This window comes from Coregonus clupeaformis, chromosome 7, assembly GCF_020615455.1.
Source record: "Coregonus clupeaformis isolate EN_2021a chromosome 7, ASM2061545v1, whole genome shotgun sequence".
Classification (NCBI taxonomy): Eukaryota; Metazoa; Chordata; class Actinopteri; order Salmoniformes; family Salmonidae; genus Coregonus; species Coregonus clupeaformis.
This window is the reverse complement of record NC_059198.1, coordinates 23115765-23132438: the sequence shown is the minus strand read 5'-3', so window position 1 is coordinate 23132438 and position 16674 is coordinate 23115765. Positions and strand designations below refer to the sequence as shown.

Genomic DNA, 16674 nt, shown 5'->3' with positions numbered 1-16674 from the left:
GTCAAATTTATCTGTTGGCATATTTCTCTCGTGAGTCTCATAATATTAACCCCCTCCCCCAACACAAAAAAAAAGTAAGATAAATAACGAATAAATGTACTATCTACTTCCAACAGATCTTTCCACAATTTCAGACCAATTAAATGATTAATGTTGTATTGCAAGCCTATGTGGATGTGTGAAAATGGAACCCACCGTCTCAACAGCGCGCATCAAAACACTGAGGGCCTCTACTGGTAGAGTAGCTGTACTAACTACTATCTCTCTTCTTTTTATCCTCTCTCTGTCTCTGTCTCTGTCTCTGTCTCTGTCTCTGTCTCTGTCTCTGTCTCTGTCTCTCTCTGTCTCTGTATCTGTCTCTCTCTCTCTCTCTCTCTCTCTCTCTCTGTCTCTCTCTGTCTCTGTGTCTCTCTCTGTATCTCTGTCTCTCTCTCTGTCTCTCTCTCTCTGTGTCCCTCTCTGTCTCTGTCTCTCTCTCTGTCTCTGTCTCTGTCTCTGTCTCTGTCTCTGTCTCTGTCTCTGTCTCTGTCTCTCTCTCTGTCTCTCTCTCTCTCTCTCTCTCTGTCTCTGTCTCTGTCTCTGTCTCTGTCTCTGTCTCTGTCTCTCTCTCTCTCTCTCTCTCTCTCTCTCTCTCTCTCTCTCTCTCTCTCTCTCTCTCTCTCTCTCTCTCTCTCTCTCTCTCTCTCTCTCTCTCTCTCTCTCTCTCTCTCTCTCTCTCTCGGTGAGTGCGTGCGGGTGTGTGCCTCTTTGATCTGTCCGACTCCCCCTTTCCCTTTCCAACAGCAGATAGCCATTATACACACTTTGTGTACTGAGACACTTGTCATGCAATGGCTACCTCAGATCCCAGGTGTATCAAAGGTGTGGATTCTACCTCCAGCCCTCCATCCCTCCAACCCTGCAGCGCTGCAGCCCTACCATCCCTCCAGCCCTCCAGTCCTCCAGCCCTCCATCCCTTCATCCATCCATCCCTCCAACCCTGCAGGGCTGCAGCCCACCATCCCTTTATCCCTCCAGCCCTCCAGCCCTCCATCCCTCCAGCCCTCCAGCCCTGCAGACCTGCAGGCCTCCATCCCTCCAGCCCTCCAGCCCTGTAGCCCTCAAGCTTTACAGCCCTCCATCCCTCCAGCCCTCCATCCCTCCATCCCTCCAGCCCTCCATCCCTCCAGCCCTCCAGCCCTCCATCCCTCCAACCTTCCATCCCTCCAGCCCTCCAGCCCTCCAGCCCTCCAGCCCTCCAGCCCTCCAGCCCTCCAGCCCTCCAGCCCTCCAGCCCTCCAGCCCTCCATTCCTCCAGCCCTCGATCCCTAAAGCCCTCCAGCCCTTCAGCCCTCCAGCCCTCCAGCCCTGTAGCCCTCCAACCCTGCAGCCCTCGATCCCTCCAGCCCTCCAGCCCTGTAGCCCTCAAGCTTTACAGCCCTCCATCCCTCCAGCCCTCCAGCCCTTCAGCCCTCCAGCCCTCCAGCCCTGTAGCCCTCCAACCCTGGAGCCCTCGATCCCTCCAGCCCTCCAGCCCTGCAGCCCTTCAGCCCTCCAGCCCTGCCATTAATATGTATGAGAGCCTTGCAGACCCAGTCCACCCTGTGATGTTATTGCAGTAGCGGGGAAGGTCAGTGCCTTCGACAACCCCACACAGACGCGGTATCAAAGCACAGATGTACACACACCACTTTGGCTTGTTTATCAAATAAAATAAAATAAAATGTTATTTGTCACATGCGCCGAATACAACAGGTGAAATGCTTACTTACAAGCGCTTAACCAACAATGCAGTTTTAAGAAAAAGAAGTGTTAAGTAAAAAATGGATAAGTAAAAAATTACAATTAAAAATAATTAAACAGCAGCAGTAAAATAACAGTAGCGAGGCTATATACAGGGGGTACCGGTACAGAGCCAATGTGCAGGGGCACTGGTTAGTCAAGGTAATTGAAGTAATATGTACATGTAGGTGGCGTTAAAGTGACTATGCATAGTTAATAAACAGAGAGTAGTAGCAGCGTAAGATAAGGGGTGGGGGGCGGGGGTGAACAATGCAAATAGTCCGGGTAGCCATTTGATTAGCTGTTCAGGAATCTTATGGCTTTGGGGTAGAAGCTGTTAAGAAGCCTTTTGGACCTAGACTTTGCGCTCCGGTACCGCTTGCCGTGTGGTAGCAGAGAGAACAGTCTATGATTAGGGTGGCTGGAGTCTTTGACAATGTTTAGGGCCTTCCTCTGTCACCGCCTGGTATAGACGTCCTGGATGGCAGGAAGCTTGGCCCCAGTGATGTACTGGGCAGTACGCAGTACCCTCTGTAGTGCCTTGCGGTCGGAGGCCGAGCAGTTGCCATACCATGTCAAATCTTTTGAGTTTCTTGAGGGGGAATAGGCTTTGTCAAACCCTCTTCACGACTATCTTGGTGTGTTTGGACCATGATAGTTTGTTGGTGATGTGGACACCAAGGAACTTGAAGCTCTCAACCTGCTCCACTACAGCCCTGTCGATGAGAATGGGGGCGTGCTCGGTCCTCTTTTTCCTGTAGTCCACAATCATCTCCTTTGTCTTGATCACGTTGAGGGAGAGGTTGTTATCCTGGCACCACACGGCCAGGTCTCTGACCTCCTCCCTATACGCTGTCTCATCGTTGTCGGTGATCAGGCCTAACACTGTTGTGTCGTCGGCAAACTTAATGATGGTGTTGGAGTCGTGCCTGGCCATGCAGTCATGGGTGAACAGGGAGTACAGTAGGGGACTGAGCACGCACCCCTGAGGGGCCCCCGTGGGCCCCTGTGTTGTTACCTACCCTTAGTACCTGGTGGAGGCCCGTCAGGAAGTCCAGGATCCAGTTGCAAAGGGAGGTGTTTAGTCCCAGGGTCCTAAGCTTAGTGATGAGCTTTGAGGGAACTATGGTGTTGAAAACTGAGCTGTAGTCAATGAATAGCATTCTCATCTAGGTGTTCCTTTTGTCTAGGTGGGAAAGGGCAGTGTGGAGTGCAATAGAGATTGCATCATCTGTGGATCTGTTGGGGCGGTATGCAAATTGGAGTGGGTCTAGAGTTTCTGGGATAGGGGTGTTGATGTGAGCCATGACCAGCCTTTCAAAGCACTTCATGGCTACAGACGTGAGTGCTACGGGTCGGTAGTCATTTAGGCAGGTTACCTTAGTGTTCTTGGGCACAGGGACTATGGTGGTCTGCTTGAAACATGTTGGTATTACAGACTCAGTCAGGGACAGGTTGAAAATGTCAGTGAAGACACTTGCCAGTTGTTTAGCGCATGCTTGGAGTACACGTCCTTGTAATCAATCTGGCCCTGTGGCCTTGTGAATGTTGACCTGTTTAAAGGTCTTACTCACATCGGCTACGGAGAGCGTGATCACACAGTCATCCGGAACAGCTGATGCTCTCATGCATGCTTCAGTGTTGCTTGCCTCGAAGCGAGCATAGAAGTAATTTAACTTGTCTGGTAGGCTCGTGTCACTGGGCAGCTCGCGGCTGTGCTTCCCTTTGTAGTGTGTAATAGTTTGCAAGCCCTGCCACATCCGACGAGAGTCGGAGCTGGTGTAGTACGATTAAATCTTAGTCCTGTATTGACTCTTTGCTTGTTTGATGGTTCGTTGGAGGGCATAGCGGGATTTCTTATAAGCATCCAGGTAAGAGTCCTGCTCTACCATTTAGCTCAGGGCGGATGTTGCCTGTAATCCATGGCTTCTGGTTGGGGTATGTACGTACGGTCACTGTGGGGACGACGTCTTCGATTCACTTATTGATGAAGCCAGTGACTGATGTGGTGTACTCCTCAATGCCATCAAAAGAATCCCGGAACATATTCCAGTCTGTGCTAGCAAAACAGTCCTGTAGCTTAGCATCTGCGTCATCTGACCACTTCTTTATTGACCGAGTCACTGGTGCTTCCTGCTTTAGTTTTTGCTTGTAAGCAGGAATCAGGAGGATAGAGTTATGGTCAGATCTCTGTGTGTGGAGTAAAGGTGGTCTGGAGTTTTTTTCCCTCTGGTTGCACATTTAACATGCTGGTAGAAATTATGTTTCCCTGCATTAAAGTCCACGGCCACTAGGAGCACCACCACTGGATGAGTGTTTTCCTGTTTGCTTATGGCCTTATACAGCTCATTGAGTGCGGTCTTCGTGCCAGCATCGGTTTGTGGTGGTAAATAGACAGCTACAAAAAATATAGATGAAAACTCTCTTGGTAAATAGCGTGGTCTACAGCTTATCATGAGATACTCTACCTCAGACGAGTAAAACCTAGAGACTTCCTTAATATTAGATTTTGTGCACCAGCTGTTTTTTACAAATATACATAGACCGCCACCCCTTGTCTTACCGGAGGCGGCTGTTCTATCTTGCCGATGCAGCGTATAGCCCGCCAGCTGTATGTTATCCATGTCGTCGTTTAGCCACGACTCGGTGAAACATAAGATATTACAGTTTTTAATGTCCAGTTGGTAGGATATCTGTGATCGTAGTTCGTCTATTTTGTTATCCAGTGATTGTACATTGCTCAAAAAAATAAAGGGAACACTTAAACAACACAATGTAACTCCAAGTCAATCACACTTCTGTGAAATCAAACTGTCCACTTAGGAAGCAACACTGATTGACAATAAATGTCACATGCTGTTGTGCAAATGGAATAGACAACAGGTGGAAATTATAGGCAATTATCAAGACACCCCCAATAAAGGACTGGTTTTGCAGGTGGTGACCACAGACCACTTCTCAGTTCCTATGCTTCCTGGCTGATGTTTTGGTCACTTTTGAATGCTGGCGGTGCTTTCACTCTAGTGGTAGCATGAGACGGAGTCTACAACCCACACAAGTGGCTCAGGTAGTGCAGCTCATCCAGGATGGCACATCAATGCGAGCTGTGGCAAGAAGGTTTGCTGTGTGGAGGCGCTACCAGGAGACAGGCCAGTACATCAGGAGACATGGAGGAGGCCGTAGGAGGGCAACAACCCAGCAGCAGGACTGCTACCTCCGCCTTTGTGCAAGGAGGAGCAGGAGGAGCACTGCCAGGAGGAGCACTGCCAGAGCCCTGCAAAATGACCTCCAGCAGGCCACAAATGTGCATGTGTCTGCTCAAACGGTCAGAAACAGACTCCATGAGGGTGGTATGAGGGCCCGACGTCCACAGGTGGGGGTTGTGCTTACAGCCCAACACCGTGCAGGACGTTTGTCATTTGCCAGAGAACACCAAGATTGGCAAATTCGCCACTGGCGCCCTGTGCTCTTCACAGATGAAAGCAGGTTCACACTGAGCACATGTGACAGACGTGACAGAGTCTGGAGACGCCGTGGAGAACGTTCTGCTGCCTGCAACATCCTCCAGCATGACCGGTTTGGCGGTTACATCAAAGTTGGATCAGCCTGTAGTGTGGTTTTCCACTTTAATTTTGAGGGTGACTCCAAATCCAGACCTCCATGGGTTAATACATTTGATTTCCATTGATAATATTTGTGTGATTTTGTTGTCAGCACATTCAACTATGTAAAGAAAAAAGTATTTAATACGATTATTTCATTCATTCAGATCTAGGATGTGTTATTTTAGTGTTCCCTTAATTTTTTTGAGCAGTGTACTGGCTAATAGGACTGATGGTAGAGGCAGATTACCCACTCGCCGTCGGATCCTCACAAGGCACCCCGACCTACGTCCCCAATATCTCTGTCTCTTTCTCATGTGAATGACGAGGATTTGGGCCTTGTTGGGTGTCTGAAGAAAATCCTTTGCGTCCGACTCGTTAAAGAAAAAATCTTCGTCCAGTACGAGGTGAGTAATCACTGTCCTGATATCCAGAAGCTATTTTCGGTCATAAGAGACGGTGGTAGAAACGGTGGCAGAAACATTATGTACAAAATAAGTTACAAATAACGCGAAAAAATACACAGAATAGCATAATTGGTTAGGAGCCCATAAAATGGCAGCCATGCCCTCCGGCGCCATTTGGAACACTCCATTTGGAACACTCCATGCGTTTGAAGCTTGGAGGATGACTGGAGTGATACTGTACGAGAGCCAAACAGATGCAAATGTCTTGTTAGTAATGTTCGATTCAGTCACTGTCAAGTCCTGTCATGTATGGGTATAGTAACTAACAATATACTGTATCTCTCAATTCATTTTGGACCAACACCATTCTATAATTTATTGGGAGAATAAATTGTTTTCTCCCACTCTGTACTGTTTCTAAAAGACTCAAAACTCAATCAATCATATGCTATCATCTCTCTAATTTGTGGAGAACCATATTCAAATAATTTGTCTGTGTATGTGTGTGTGTGTGTGGGTTTATGTATGTGTGTTTGTGTGTGTGTGTGTGTGTGTGTGTGTGTGTGTGTGCGTGCGTGCGTGTGTGTGTGTATCAGTGATTCCCTCAGTGTTATTCTCTGGTTGTTATTGTCCTCCTATAACACTGCTCTTTGATCGTGATTGATAGAACCAGGACAGAGAAACAGTAAAGGAACACTGCTCACCGGAACACTGTGGACTGACTCACACCTAGTTCTGTCATTAACTTATAGACTTAAATAACAACAGTATCTATCAACATCTGTCAAAAATATACTTTCTGGTATTGTGGGTGTGATGGGTGAGTTGAAGGAGTCAGGCGCAGGAGGGTAAATCACAAAATAACTGGATTTATTCCGGAAAACAGAGTTACGCAGTAATGCGTCAAAACAGTCCAGTGCGCAAAACAGGCGCACTGGAACCAACAAGGCACACAGGGAAAATAACCTGGCGATACAAAATACACGGAGCTCCACCGAGCTTTACTAACAATCACACACAACGACAAGGGGGCAGAGGGAACACTTATACAGGTACTGATGAGGGGATATGAACCAGGTGTGTGTAATAAACAAGACAAAACAAATGGAATGATGAGATGAGGAGCGGCAGTGGCTAGTGACAACGAACGCTGAAGCCTGCCCGAACAAGGAGAGGAGGCAGCTTCGGACGGAGTCGTGACAATGGGAGATTTTCCCTGAATGTTGTCGTTGATGCTTGCTACCAATCAATACTCTAAATCTGAGATATAGTCACAATAGGACAAATCCTAACTTGAGAGATGAACAAGTTCACTATCGACATCAATGCATGATTTACACAAACACTTGTATGCACATTTCATAAAAGTATATTTGGGCTAGTTTGGGTCTGTGATAGTTTCATGGTGCTAAGACATATATCAAACTTTTTAGAGTGCTGATTTAAGATCAGTTTGGCTGTTTAGATCTTAATAAATAAGGTTACATAGAAAATAAAGACCTGATCCTAGATCAGTACTCTTCTTCTGAGATGCTTGATACATGCAGCCCATGGTATTAAAGATGCAGTCCAGGATCTTAAGCACAACAAATTCATAACATATTGTACAAATTGGATTCCTCACATTTCTAAATGGATGACGTAGTACACAGTTGGATGACGTGGTACACAAAAACTGGGACCCGTTTTGGCTCGTGAGCACCACTTTCAACACTACTGGCTGAAATTATACAAAAGTTCTGGGATATCACTTTAAACCCTATATACAGTAAATCCCATCCCTAGTTCCAGATAGAGAGAATCTGGGGAGACAGCAGGTTGTCGGTGCAGTGGGAGTCTAGGCCTACTGGGACAGTTTCACTACAGTGAAATTTAACCTAAGCAGATTAACCAGAGGCTATGTCAATGTTAATAACCACACTGGTCTCCCGGAGCACTCCCCTAGGGCCTGATGGACATGACAGGGAGGGCGAGAGAGAGGGAGGGAGAGAGAGAGAAAGAGAGAGAGACACAGAACCACAAAGAATTCGGGAAAAAAAATCTAATTTTGATAAACTCCCATATCTATCCCAGTGTGCAATTACAGCAGCAAGATTTGGGACCTGTTGCCACAAGAAAAGGGCAACCAGTGAAGAACAAACACCATTGAAAAATACAACCTATATTTATGTTTATTTATTTACCTTTTTGTACTTTAACTATTTGCACATCATCATAACACTGTATATAGACATAATATGATATTTGAAATGTCTTTATTCTTTTGGAACTTGTGTGAGTGTAATGTTTACTGTACATTTTCTATTGTTTATTTCACTTTTGTTTATTAACTATTTCACTTGCTTTGGCAATGTAAACATGTGTTTCCCATGCCAATAAAGCCCCTTAAATTGAAATTGAATTGAGAGAAAGAGAAAGAGAAAGAGAAAGAGAGGGATGGAGTAGACAGAAAGAGAGAGGGAGCGGGAGAGGGGGGGGAGCGAGGTTAGGGTCTGCTGGGGTGCTCCTAGTGCTGACATCAGCCCCCATGGAGAAATAAGACAAGGAGGTTGGAGGGAAGGAGTCATAGAGGGGGGAGGGGGGAGACATACAGGGGGAGGGGGGAGGGGGTACAACACTTGTAATCGGATCATTGGCTAAAGCGAGTTGAGTGGATGTGATCAATAGAAACTGCACATGCAGCAGAGAGCTCTTAATGACCCTTAATCTCCTTCACATCTGACAGGGAGGGAGTCACAGGAACAGAGGGGCTGCATCACATTTTACACATATTCTCACTTTACGCTCACACACACACAGACACACACACACACACTCTGTCAGGTTTACAGACCACACACCACCAACTTGCACACACACAGACAGATAGACAGACAGACAGACACACCAGCATCGGCGATCACTCGGGGTCGAGTATGATTGTCCTTCTGGTGGGTTCTGCTTGTGGGTCTTCAGATGGCTGAAGAGGTCGATCAGGGAGCCACATATTTTTATGCAGTGTGGGCAAGGGTGAGTGGTGGTGGTGGTGGTGGTTGGGCCTTCTTGGTGAAAAGTCTCTCCTTTCGAAGTTGCCGCCTGTCCTCAGCAGAACGGCGGAGATCTTCCTCGTACCGTGCTACTCCCTCGTGGACAGCTTTCCTCCATGTCCACCTGTCTTTTGTTGTGTCCTCCCAGCTGGAGATGTTCGCCTCCTCCAGGACATTGGTGTTGGTGCGCCTGTCTTCCCAGCTGATCCTCATGATGGCATCTTTGGTGGTGAGACTCCAGTGCTTTAATTAAGGTGCCTGCTGAATGTGGCCCAATGTTTCTGACCCCTACTGTAGTGTGGGAGCACTACTGCTTTGTAGACCAGGATTTTAGTTCTGGCCTGGATGTCGTGATCCTCTAAGACTCTTTTCCTCATTCTTGAGAAGGCTCCACTGGCACAGCTTAGGTGGTAGTGTATTTTCGTGTCAATGTCGGCTTTGGAGGAGAGAAGGCTGCCAAGGTGGGTCCACATTTTCAAGAGTGGTAATGTCAACATGTATTGCTGGGGCCGGTGTATTTTTGTCAGGCGGTGGTTGATAGAAGATCTGGGTCTTTTTTAAGTTTAGGGCCAGAGCCAGGAGTATGTCAGACCCAGGAGCATGTCATACCTAGGAGCATATGGAGGCGAAAGAAACGCACACCTATTTAGGCGAGGTGCTGGCTAACGGAGTAGAACACTTGAAAAAGAAAAGGAGAGACGCACACTCTAGGAGCTCAGATGCAATAATTTTATAATCGAATAACCAAAGTTTCGACAGACAATCTGTCTTCATCAGGGTATAATGACAAACACTGCGGGTCACTAGTTTATATAGTGTCAAAGGACACACACAGGTGTCTGTAATCATGGCTGGGTGGGGCCTGATATCATTGGTTAATTCACAGGTAAACAGAACATACAAAAAACATGAATAGATAGCATACGATCATAGATACAACTTGGCTACATAGGCCCACAAACATTTACAATGAATAGCAAAATCACAATAATCACAAGAATGACTTCAAATCAAAGTCTACGTTGAGACCGAAGGGAGCAAGGGTCTTTAAATTAAAGATCCAGGCAGCCTCTCGTTTTAACAATAAGTTGTCAAGGTCACCCTCTCTGCTAGGGAGGGTGACATGTTTGATGCCGATATAACGTAGGGACGAAATCAAGTGGTTCGCTTCCAAAAAGTGTGCTGCAAGTGGGTATGTCGAGATTTTGCACCTAATGGTGCTACGATGCTCCGAGATTCGTACTTTTAATTCGCGCTTTGTTTTACACACATAATTTTTACCACAAGGACAAGTTACAGTGAAGGAAAAAAGTTTTTGATCCCCTGCTGATTTTGTACGTTTGCCCACTGACAAAGACATGATCAGTCTATAATTTTAATGGTAGGTTTATTTGAACAGTGAGAGACAGAATAACAACAAAAAAATCCAGAAAAATGTCAAAAATGTTATAAATTGATTTGCATTTTAATGAGAGAAATAAGTATTTGACCCCTATGCAAAACATGACTTAGTATTTGGTGGCAAAACCCTTGTTGGCAATCAGAGGCCAGACGTTTCTTGTAGTTGGCCACCAGGTTTGCACACATCTCAGGAGGGATTTTGTCCCACTCCTCTTTGAAGATCTTCTCCAAGTCATTAAGGTTTCGAGCCTGACGTTTGGCAACTCGAACCTTCAGCTCCCTCCACAGATTTTCTGACTGGCTAGACCACTCCAGGACCTTAATGTGCTTCTTCTTGAGACACTCATTTGTTGCCTTAGCTGTGTGTTTTGGCTCATTGTCATGCTGGAATACCCATCCACGACCCATTTTCAATGCCCTGGCTGATGGAAGGAGGTTCTCACCCAAGATTTGACGGTACATGGCCCCGTCCATTGTCCCTTTGATGCGGTGAAGTTGTCCTGTCCCCGTAGCAGAAACCCCCCCCCCAAAGCATAATGTTTCCACCTCCATGTTTGACGGTGGGGATGGTGTTCTTGGGGTCATAGGCAGCATTCCTCCTCCTCCAAACACGGCGAGTTGAGTTGATGCCAAAGAGCTCGATTTTTGTCTCATCTGACCACAACACTTTCACCCAGTTCTCCTCTGAATCATTCAGATGTTCATTGGCAAACTTCAGACGGGCCTGTATATGTGCTTTCTTGAGCAGGGGGACCTTGCGGGGCTGCAGGATTTCAGTCCTTCACGGCGTAGTGTGTTACCAATTGTTTTCTTGGTGACTATGGTCCCAGCTGCCTTGAGATCATTGACAAGATCCTCCCGTGTAGTTCTGGGCTGATTCCTCACCGTTCTCATTATCATTGCATCTCCACGAGGTGAGATCTTGCATGGAGCCCCAGGCCGAGGGATATTGACAGTTCTTTTGTGTTTCTTCCATTTGCGAATAATCGCACCAACTGTTGTCACCTTCTCACCAAGCTGCTTGGCGATGGTCTTGTAGCCCATTCCAGCCTTGTGTAGGTCTACAATCTTGTCCCTGACATCCTTGGAGAGCTCTTTGGTCTTGGCCATGGTGGAGAGTTTGGAATCTGATTGATTGATTGCTTCTGTGGACAGGTGTCTTTTATACAGGTAACAAGCTGAGATTAGGAGCACTCCCTTTAAGAGTGTGCTCCTAATCTCAGCTCGTTACCTGTATAAAAGACACCTGGGAGCCAGAAATCTTTCTGATTGAGAGGGGGTCAAATACTTATTTCCCTCATTAAAATGCAAATCAAATTATAACATTTTTGACATGCGTTTTTCTGGATTTTTTTGTTGTTATTCTGTCTCTCACTGTTCAAATAAACCTACCATTAAAATTATAGACTGATCATAATAATATCATTGTCATCATCATGTCTTTGTCAGTGGGCAAACGTACAAAATCAGCAGGGGATCAAATACTTTTTTCCCTCACTGTATAAGATAAATAACTGCCCTAGTGGAGCATGTAATACCACCATTGATTGGGATCTGTTTCCCTGTTTGGGGGTGTTTGAAGTATCTACATTTGTAAGTTCCATTGCATTGAGCGCAGCCATTACACTTGTCGTTTCCATCCGGTAGAGGCGCAAATAGACGTTGTGCAGGGATATTTAGAGGTGGTAAATCAGAGTTTACCAATTGATCTCTGAGATTTCTGCCCTGTCAGAATACGACCAAGGGAGGGTCAGAAAACACATTACCGCTCTGTCATCGGATCTTAGAATGTGCCAATGTTTGTGAACGATTCCCTTAATTTGTTCAGAGCCCTTTGAATAGCGTGTAGTTAGAACGCAATAATGCTTCTTTTTGCGAGACTGTCCTTGAAAGAGATCAAGTCTCAATTTGTTTTGAATTTTCTCAATGGCAGTATTAATCTGACCATTTTTGTACCCCCTCTGTACCCAGGAGCATGTCATACCCAAGAGCATTTCATACCCAGAAGCATGTCAGACCCAGGAGCATGTCAGACCCAGGAGTATGTCAGACCCAGGAGTATGTCAGACCCAGGAGCATGTCAGACCCAGGAGTATGTCAGACCCAGGAGCATGTCAGACCCGGGAGAATGTCAGACCCAGGAGCATGTCAGACCCAGGAGCATGTCAGACCCAGGAGTTTGTCAGACCCAGGAGCATGTCAGACCCAGGAGTATGTCAGACCCAGGAGTATGTCAGACCCAGGAGCATGTCAGACCCAGGAGTATGTCAGACCCAGGAGTATGTCAGACCCAGGAGCATGTCAGACCCAGGAGCATGGCAGACCCAGGAGAATGTCAGACCCAGGAGCATGTCAGACCCAGGAGAATGTCAGACCCAGGAGCATGTCAGACCCGGGAGTATGTCAGACCCAGGAGCATGTCAGACCTAGGAGCATGTCAGACCCAGGAGCATGTCAGACCCAGGAGCATGTCAGACCCAAGGTCCTCTTCTGAGTGGGCAGTGATGTCATTATCATCTGCATACTGAAGCTCCACATTGGAAGTGTTGATGAGTTTGCTCTTGGCCTTCAATCTGTTGAGGTTAAAGAGTTTGCAGATAGACAAACAGACAGACAGACTCTCTCACACACACACACATATACACACACACACACACACATACACACACACCAACCCAACTCTCCTGACTCCTAGCCTGCTAGTATTTTATTTATCTGCATTTAATTTAATTTCAAATGCATTGTATTTCAGACCCCTCACAGTCATGGCCACCACCAGCCTCAATTCCAATCTCCCTGCTAGCACACATCCCAACACAGAAGATGCCTCTCCATTTCCCGCCGGGCTACTACCACTCCACAGGAGGCTGCTGAGGGGAGGATGGCTCATAATAATGGCTGGAACAGAGCGTTCCACCTCCTGTGTACCACTGTCATATCAATAGGAGGGACAGGAAGCAATGACGTCATCACTACGCTGCCTCCCATCGTGATGTACAGTACTACTCAGGCTCCAAGCCCCTTGACTAGTCCTGCTGAACTCACATCCCATCCACACTTCCTGTCTGAAGACTCAATCTGTCCCTGCTCTGGATTAAAGATACATGGTGGTGGGTCAACTGTGGTGGGCAATGTTGGGCCACCGCCTGTTCTAATATGCAGATAGAAATCTGGTGAAGTAAATACACTGGGAGTCCAGGACTGCATCCTAAATGGCACCCTATTCCCTACATATCGCACTACTTTTGACTAGAGCCCTATGGGCCCTTGTCAAAAGTAGTACACTATGTAGGGAATAGGGTGCCATTTGGGACGCAGCCCAGGTCTTGCTCTCTCACCTCTAGCTCATAAATAAAAGAGGAGGGCAGAGCAGCAGAAAGGCATCAACCTGACACCTTAGGGCAGAGCAGAGCTGTGTGGATAGGCAGAGTTAATAATGATGGCCTGGACATGTTGAAGTCTCCTGAAATAACCATCCTACCTACCTGGAGACCGAATACAAGTGTGTGTGTCTGAAATGGGCTCTGGGCAAACTTTTGGGCTCTGGGCAAAACTACTGTAGTGTACTATATGGAGATTGTGGAATAGGGTGTCATTTGAGAGTCACAGGGAGTAGCCGAGAGAAGGATTCTGGGGTGACAATTGAATGAACTGTTATTAGAACTGAGAGTAATGTGATCGTTGGCAGCGTTATTACAGTGTTCTCATTAGTTCTCACAGTGAAATGGATACAGTCATGTAGAAATGACACGGGAGACATATTGATTAGGATGACATGGCAAGTTTCTGTTGAATCACACTGGTAAATGTTGTTAAGGCCAGTGGTGGTGGTGTGTTGGTATATCAGGGAAGGTTATCAATGATATATATATATAAATATGTTTTCTACAGGCTATGGAAAGTCATGCAGTCTGTCTGAAAGATTTGAGATAATATTCCTTTCAGTTTTTCTTCAAATCATAAAGACAAATGTGTGACTTTTTGACTAGAAATGAATTCATAAGAGACACACAAAGAGATTCAGAGATTAAAGATTCTGTTTATGAAAAAGTTTACAAAACTCCATCTAAACTTGCAATAACATCAGATATAGACTCATTCCTTATGATGTTTGTGATTTGTTATTCCATTTCTGTTTCTCTATTTGTTAGTTTGCATTTGAGACTCAAGGCCACATGCTGTGAAAACTAAAAGCTGTGAATGGAATATTAACAAGCAGAGAGTGTACTAGAGGGGCCTGTCCTAATTTACAGAGTAGCAGAGAGAAAGGCAGCTAAACATTGGAGTCTTCTTCTGTTCGTGTCACAGAGGGTGCCTCCCCATGAAGACTAGCAGAAATACACCTCAGATATGAGTGCACTTGCTCTTTTGCTGTTTTGGGAAGATGTGGTCCTCTGTAGCTCAATTGGTAGAGCATGGCGCTTGTAACGCCAGGGTAGTGGGTTCGATCCCATACGTAAAAATGGGTTCGATCCCATACGGACCTCCCATACGTAAAAATGTATGCAAATGTGACTGTAAGTCACTTTGGATAAAAGCGTCTGCTAAATGGCATATTATTATATATATATATGTATTTTATTTTATTTTTTTTTGGGGGGGGGGGGGGTAGATCAGCTTAATATTGCAGATAGATTGTAACTTCCATCAATGTAATTGTCTGCATCACTTCCAATCCCCCATACAGTGAGGAAAAAAAGTATTTAGTCAGCCACCAATTGTGCAAGTTCTCCCATTTAAAAAGATGAGAGAGGCCTGTAATTTTCATCATAGGTACACGTCAACTATGACAGACAAATTGAGAGAAAAAAATCCAGAAAATCACATTATAGGATTTTTTATGAATTTATTTGCAAATTATGGTGGAAAATAAGTATTTGGTCACCTACAAACAAGCAAGATTTCTGGCTCTCACAGACCTGTAACTTCTTCTTTAAGAGGCTCCTCTGTCCTCCACTCGTTACCTGTATTAATGGCACCTGTTTGAACTTGTTATCAGTATAAAAGACACCTGTCCACAACCTCAAACACTCACACTCCAAACTCCACTATGGCCAAGACCAAAGAGCTGTCAAAGGACACCAGAAACAAAATTGTAGACCTGCACCAGGCTGGGAAGACTGAATCTGCAATAGGTAAGCAGCTAGGTTTGAAGAAATCAACTGTGGGAGCAATTATTAGGAAATGGAAGACATACAAGACCACTGATAATCTCCCTCGATCTGGGGCTCCACGCAAGATCTCACCCCGTGGGGTCAAAATGATCACAAGGACGGTGAGCAAAAATCCCAGAACCACATGGGGGGACCTAGTGAATGACCTGCAGAGAGCTGGGACCAAAGTAACAAAGCCTACCATCAGTAACACACTATGCCGCCAGGGACTCAAATCCTGCAGTACCAGACGTGTCCCCCTGCTTAAGCCAGTACATGTCCAGGCCTGTCTGAAGTTTGCTAGAGTGCATTTGGATGATCCAGAAGAGGATTGGGAGAATGTCATATGGTCAGATGAAACCAAAATAGAACTTTTTGGTAAAAACTCAACTCGTCGTGTTTGGAGGACAAAGAATGCTGAGTTGCATCCAAAGAACACCATACCTACTGTGAAGCATGGGGGTGGAAACATCATGCTTTGGGGCTGTTATTTTTGTTATTGACCAAATATTTATTTTCCACCATAATTTGCAAATAAATTCATAAAAAATCCTACAATGTGATTTTCTGGATTTTTTTTCTCATTTTGTCTGTCATAGTTGACGTGTACCTATGATGAAAATTACAGGCCTCTCTCATCTTTTTAAGTGGGAGAACTTGCACAATTGGTGGCTGACTAAATACTTTTTTCCCCCACTGTACACACACACATACATACATACATACACATACATATCCTTTAAAAATATATATATATATTCCCCTTTATTACTTTCCAACCCCGCCACCCTTTCCCCACTTGGAGTAAACTAGTGAACAACAACGCCTAGGCCTCTACTTCCAGTCCATACCCACTATCTACATTTTATGGACACAGTCAATTTGACAGTAATTACATTTTGTTTGTTCTTTCTCCTGAACTTCTTCTACTCTCAACCTCTCTGATCATTTTCATGATGTCCATCCGGTTTGCTTCTATATGCCATATCTTTCTAACTGTGCTCCTTCACAAAAGCTCCCAAGCTACAACCCATACACTTATTATGGACACAGCGTGCCTACGTTATTAGTTATCTTGTTATTGTTTGTTGTTAGTTGTTATTAGTCCCATCCTTCAATTCCATTCAACACCTCTCATCTATATTTTAACACCATCCATATAGGATTTATATTTGCCATATGTATTTCAACTGTACTGTGATGTCTTACAAAAGTTCTGAACCTTTCTATTCTCATTGTTTCTACAGATTGTGAATTGAAAATAAAAAAATGTTGCTAATAGTATTATTATGTTATTGATCGATTGACTATGACTTTTCAGATC

General features: G+C 45.4%; 1 protein-coding gene across 1 annotated transcript; it reads left to right on the top strand.

The window, feature by feature from the left end:
• Window positions 1-8600: 8600 nt before the first annotated feature.
• LOC121570464 lies at window positions 8601-13418 on the top strand. Its single transcript, XM_041881925.2, has 2 exons — window positions 8601-9025; window positions 12169-13418. Exons 1-2 carry the CDS (start codon window positions 8726-8728, stop codon window positions 12625-12627), a joined length of 759 nt encoding a protein of 252 aa, XP_041737859.1. The 5' UTR covers window positions 8601-8725; the 3' UTR covers window positions 12628-13418.
• The last annotated feature ends 3256 nt before the right edge of the window (window positions 13419-16674 follow it).

Excerpts from the sequence above, each read along its gene's own strand:
- LOC121570464 (XM_041881925.2), top strand. The coding sequence starts at position 8,726 with ATGGCTGAAGAGGTCGATCAGGGAGCCACATATTTTTATGCAGTGTGG. Across the intron at positions 9,026-12,168 it reads TCATGATGGCATCTTTGGTG|GAGCATGTCATACCCAAGAG; the intron begins GTGAGACTCCAG and ends CTCTGTACCCAG.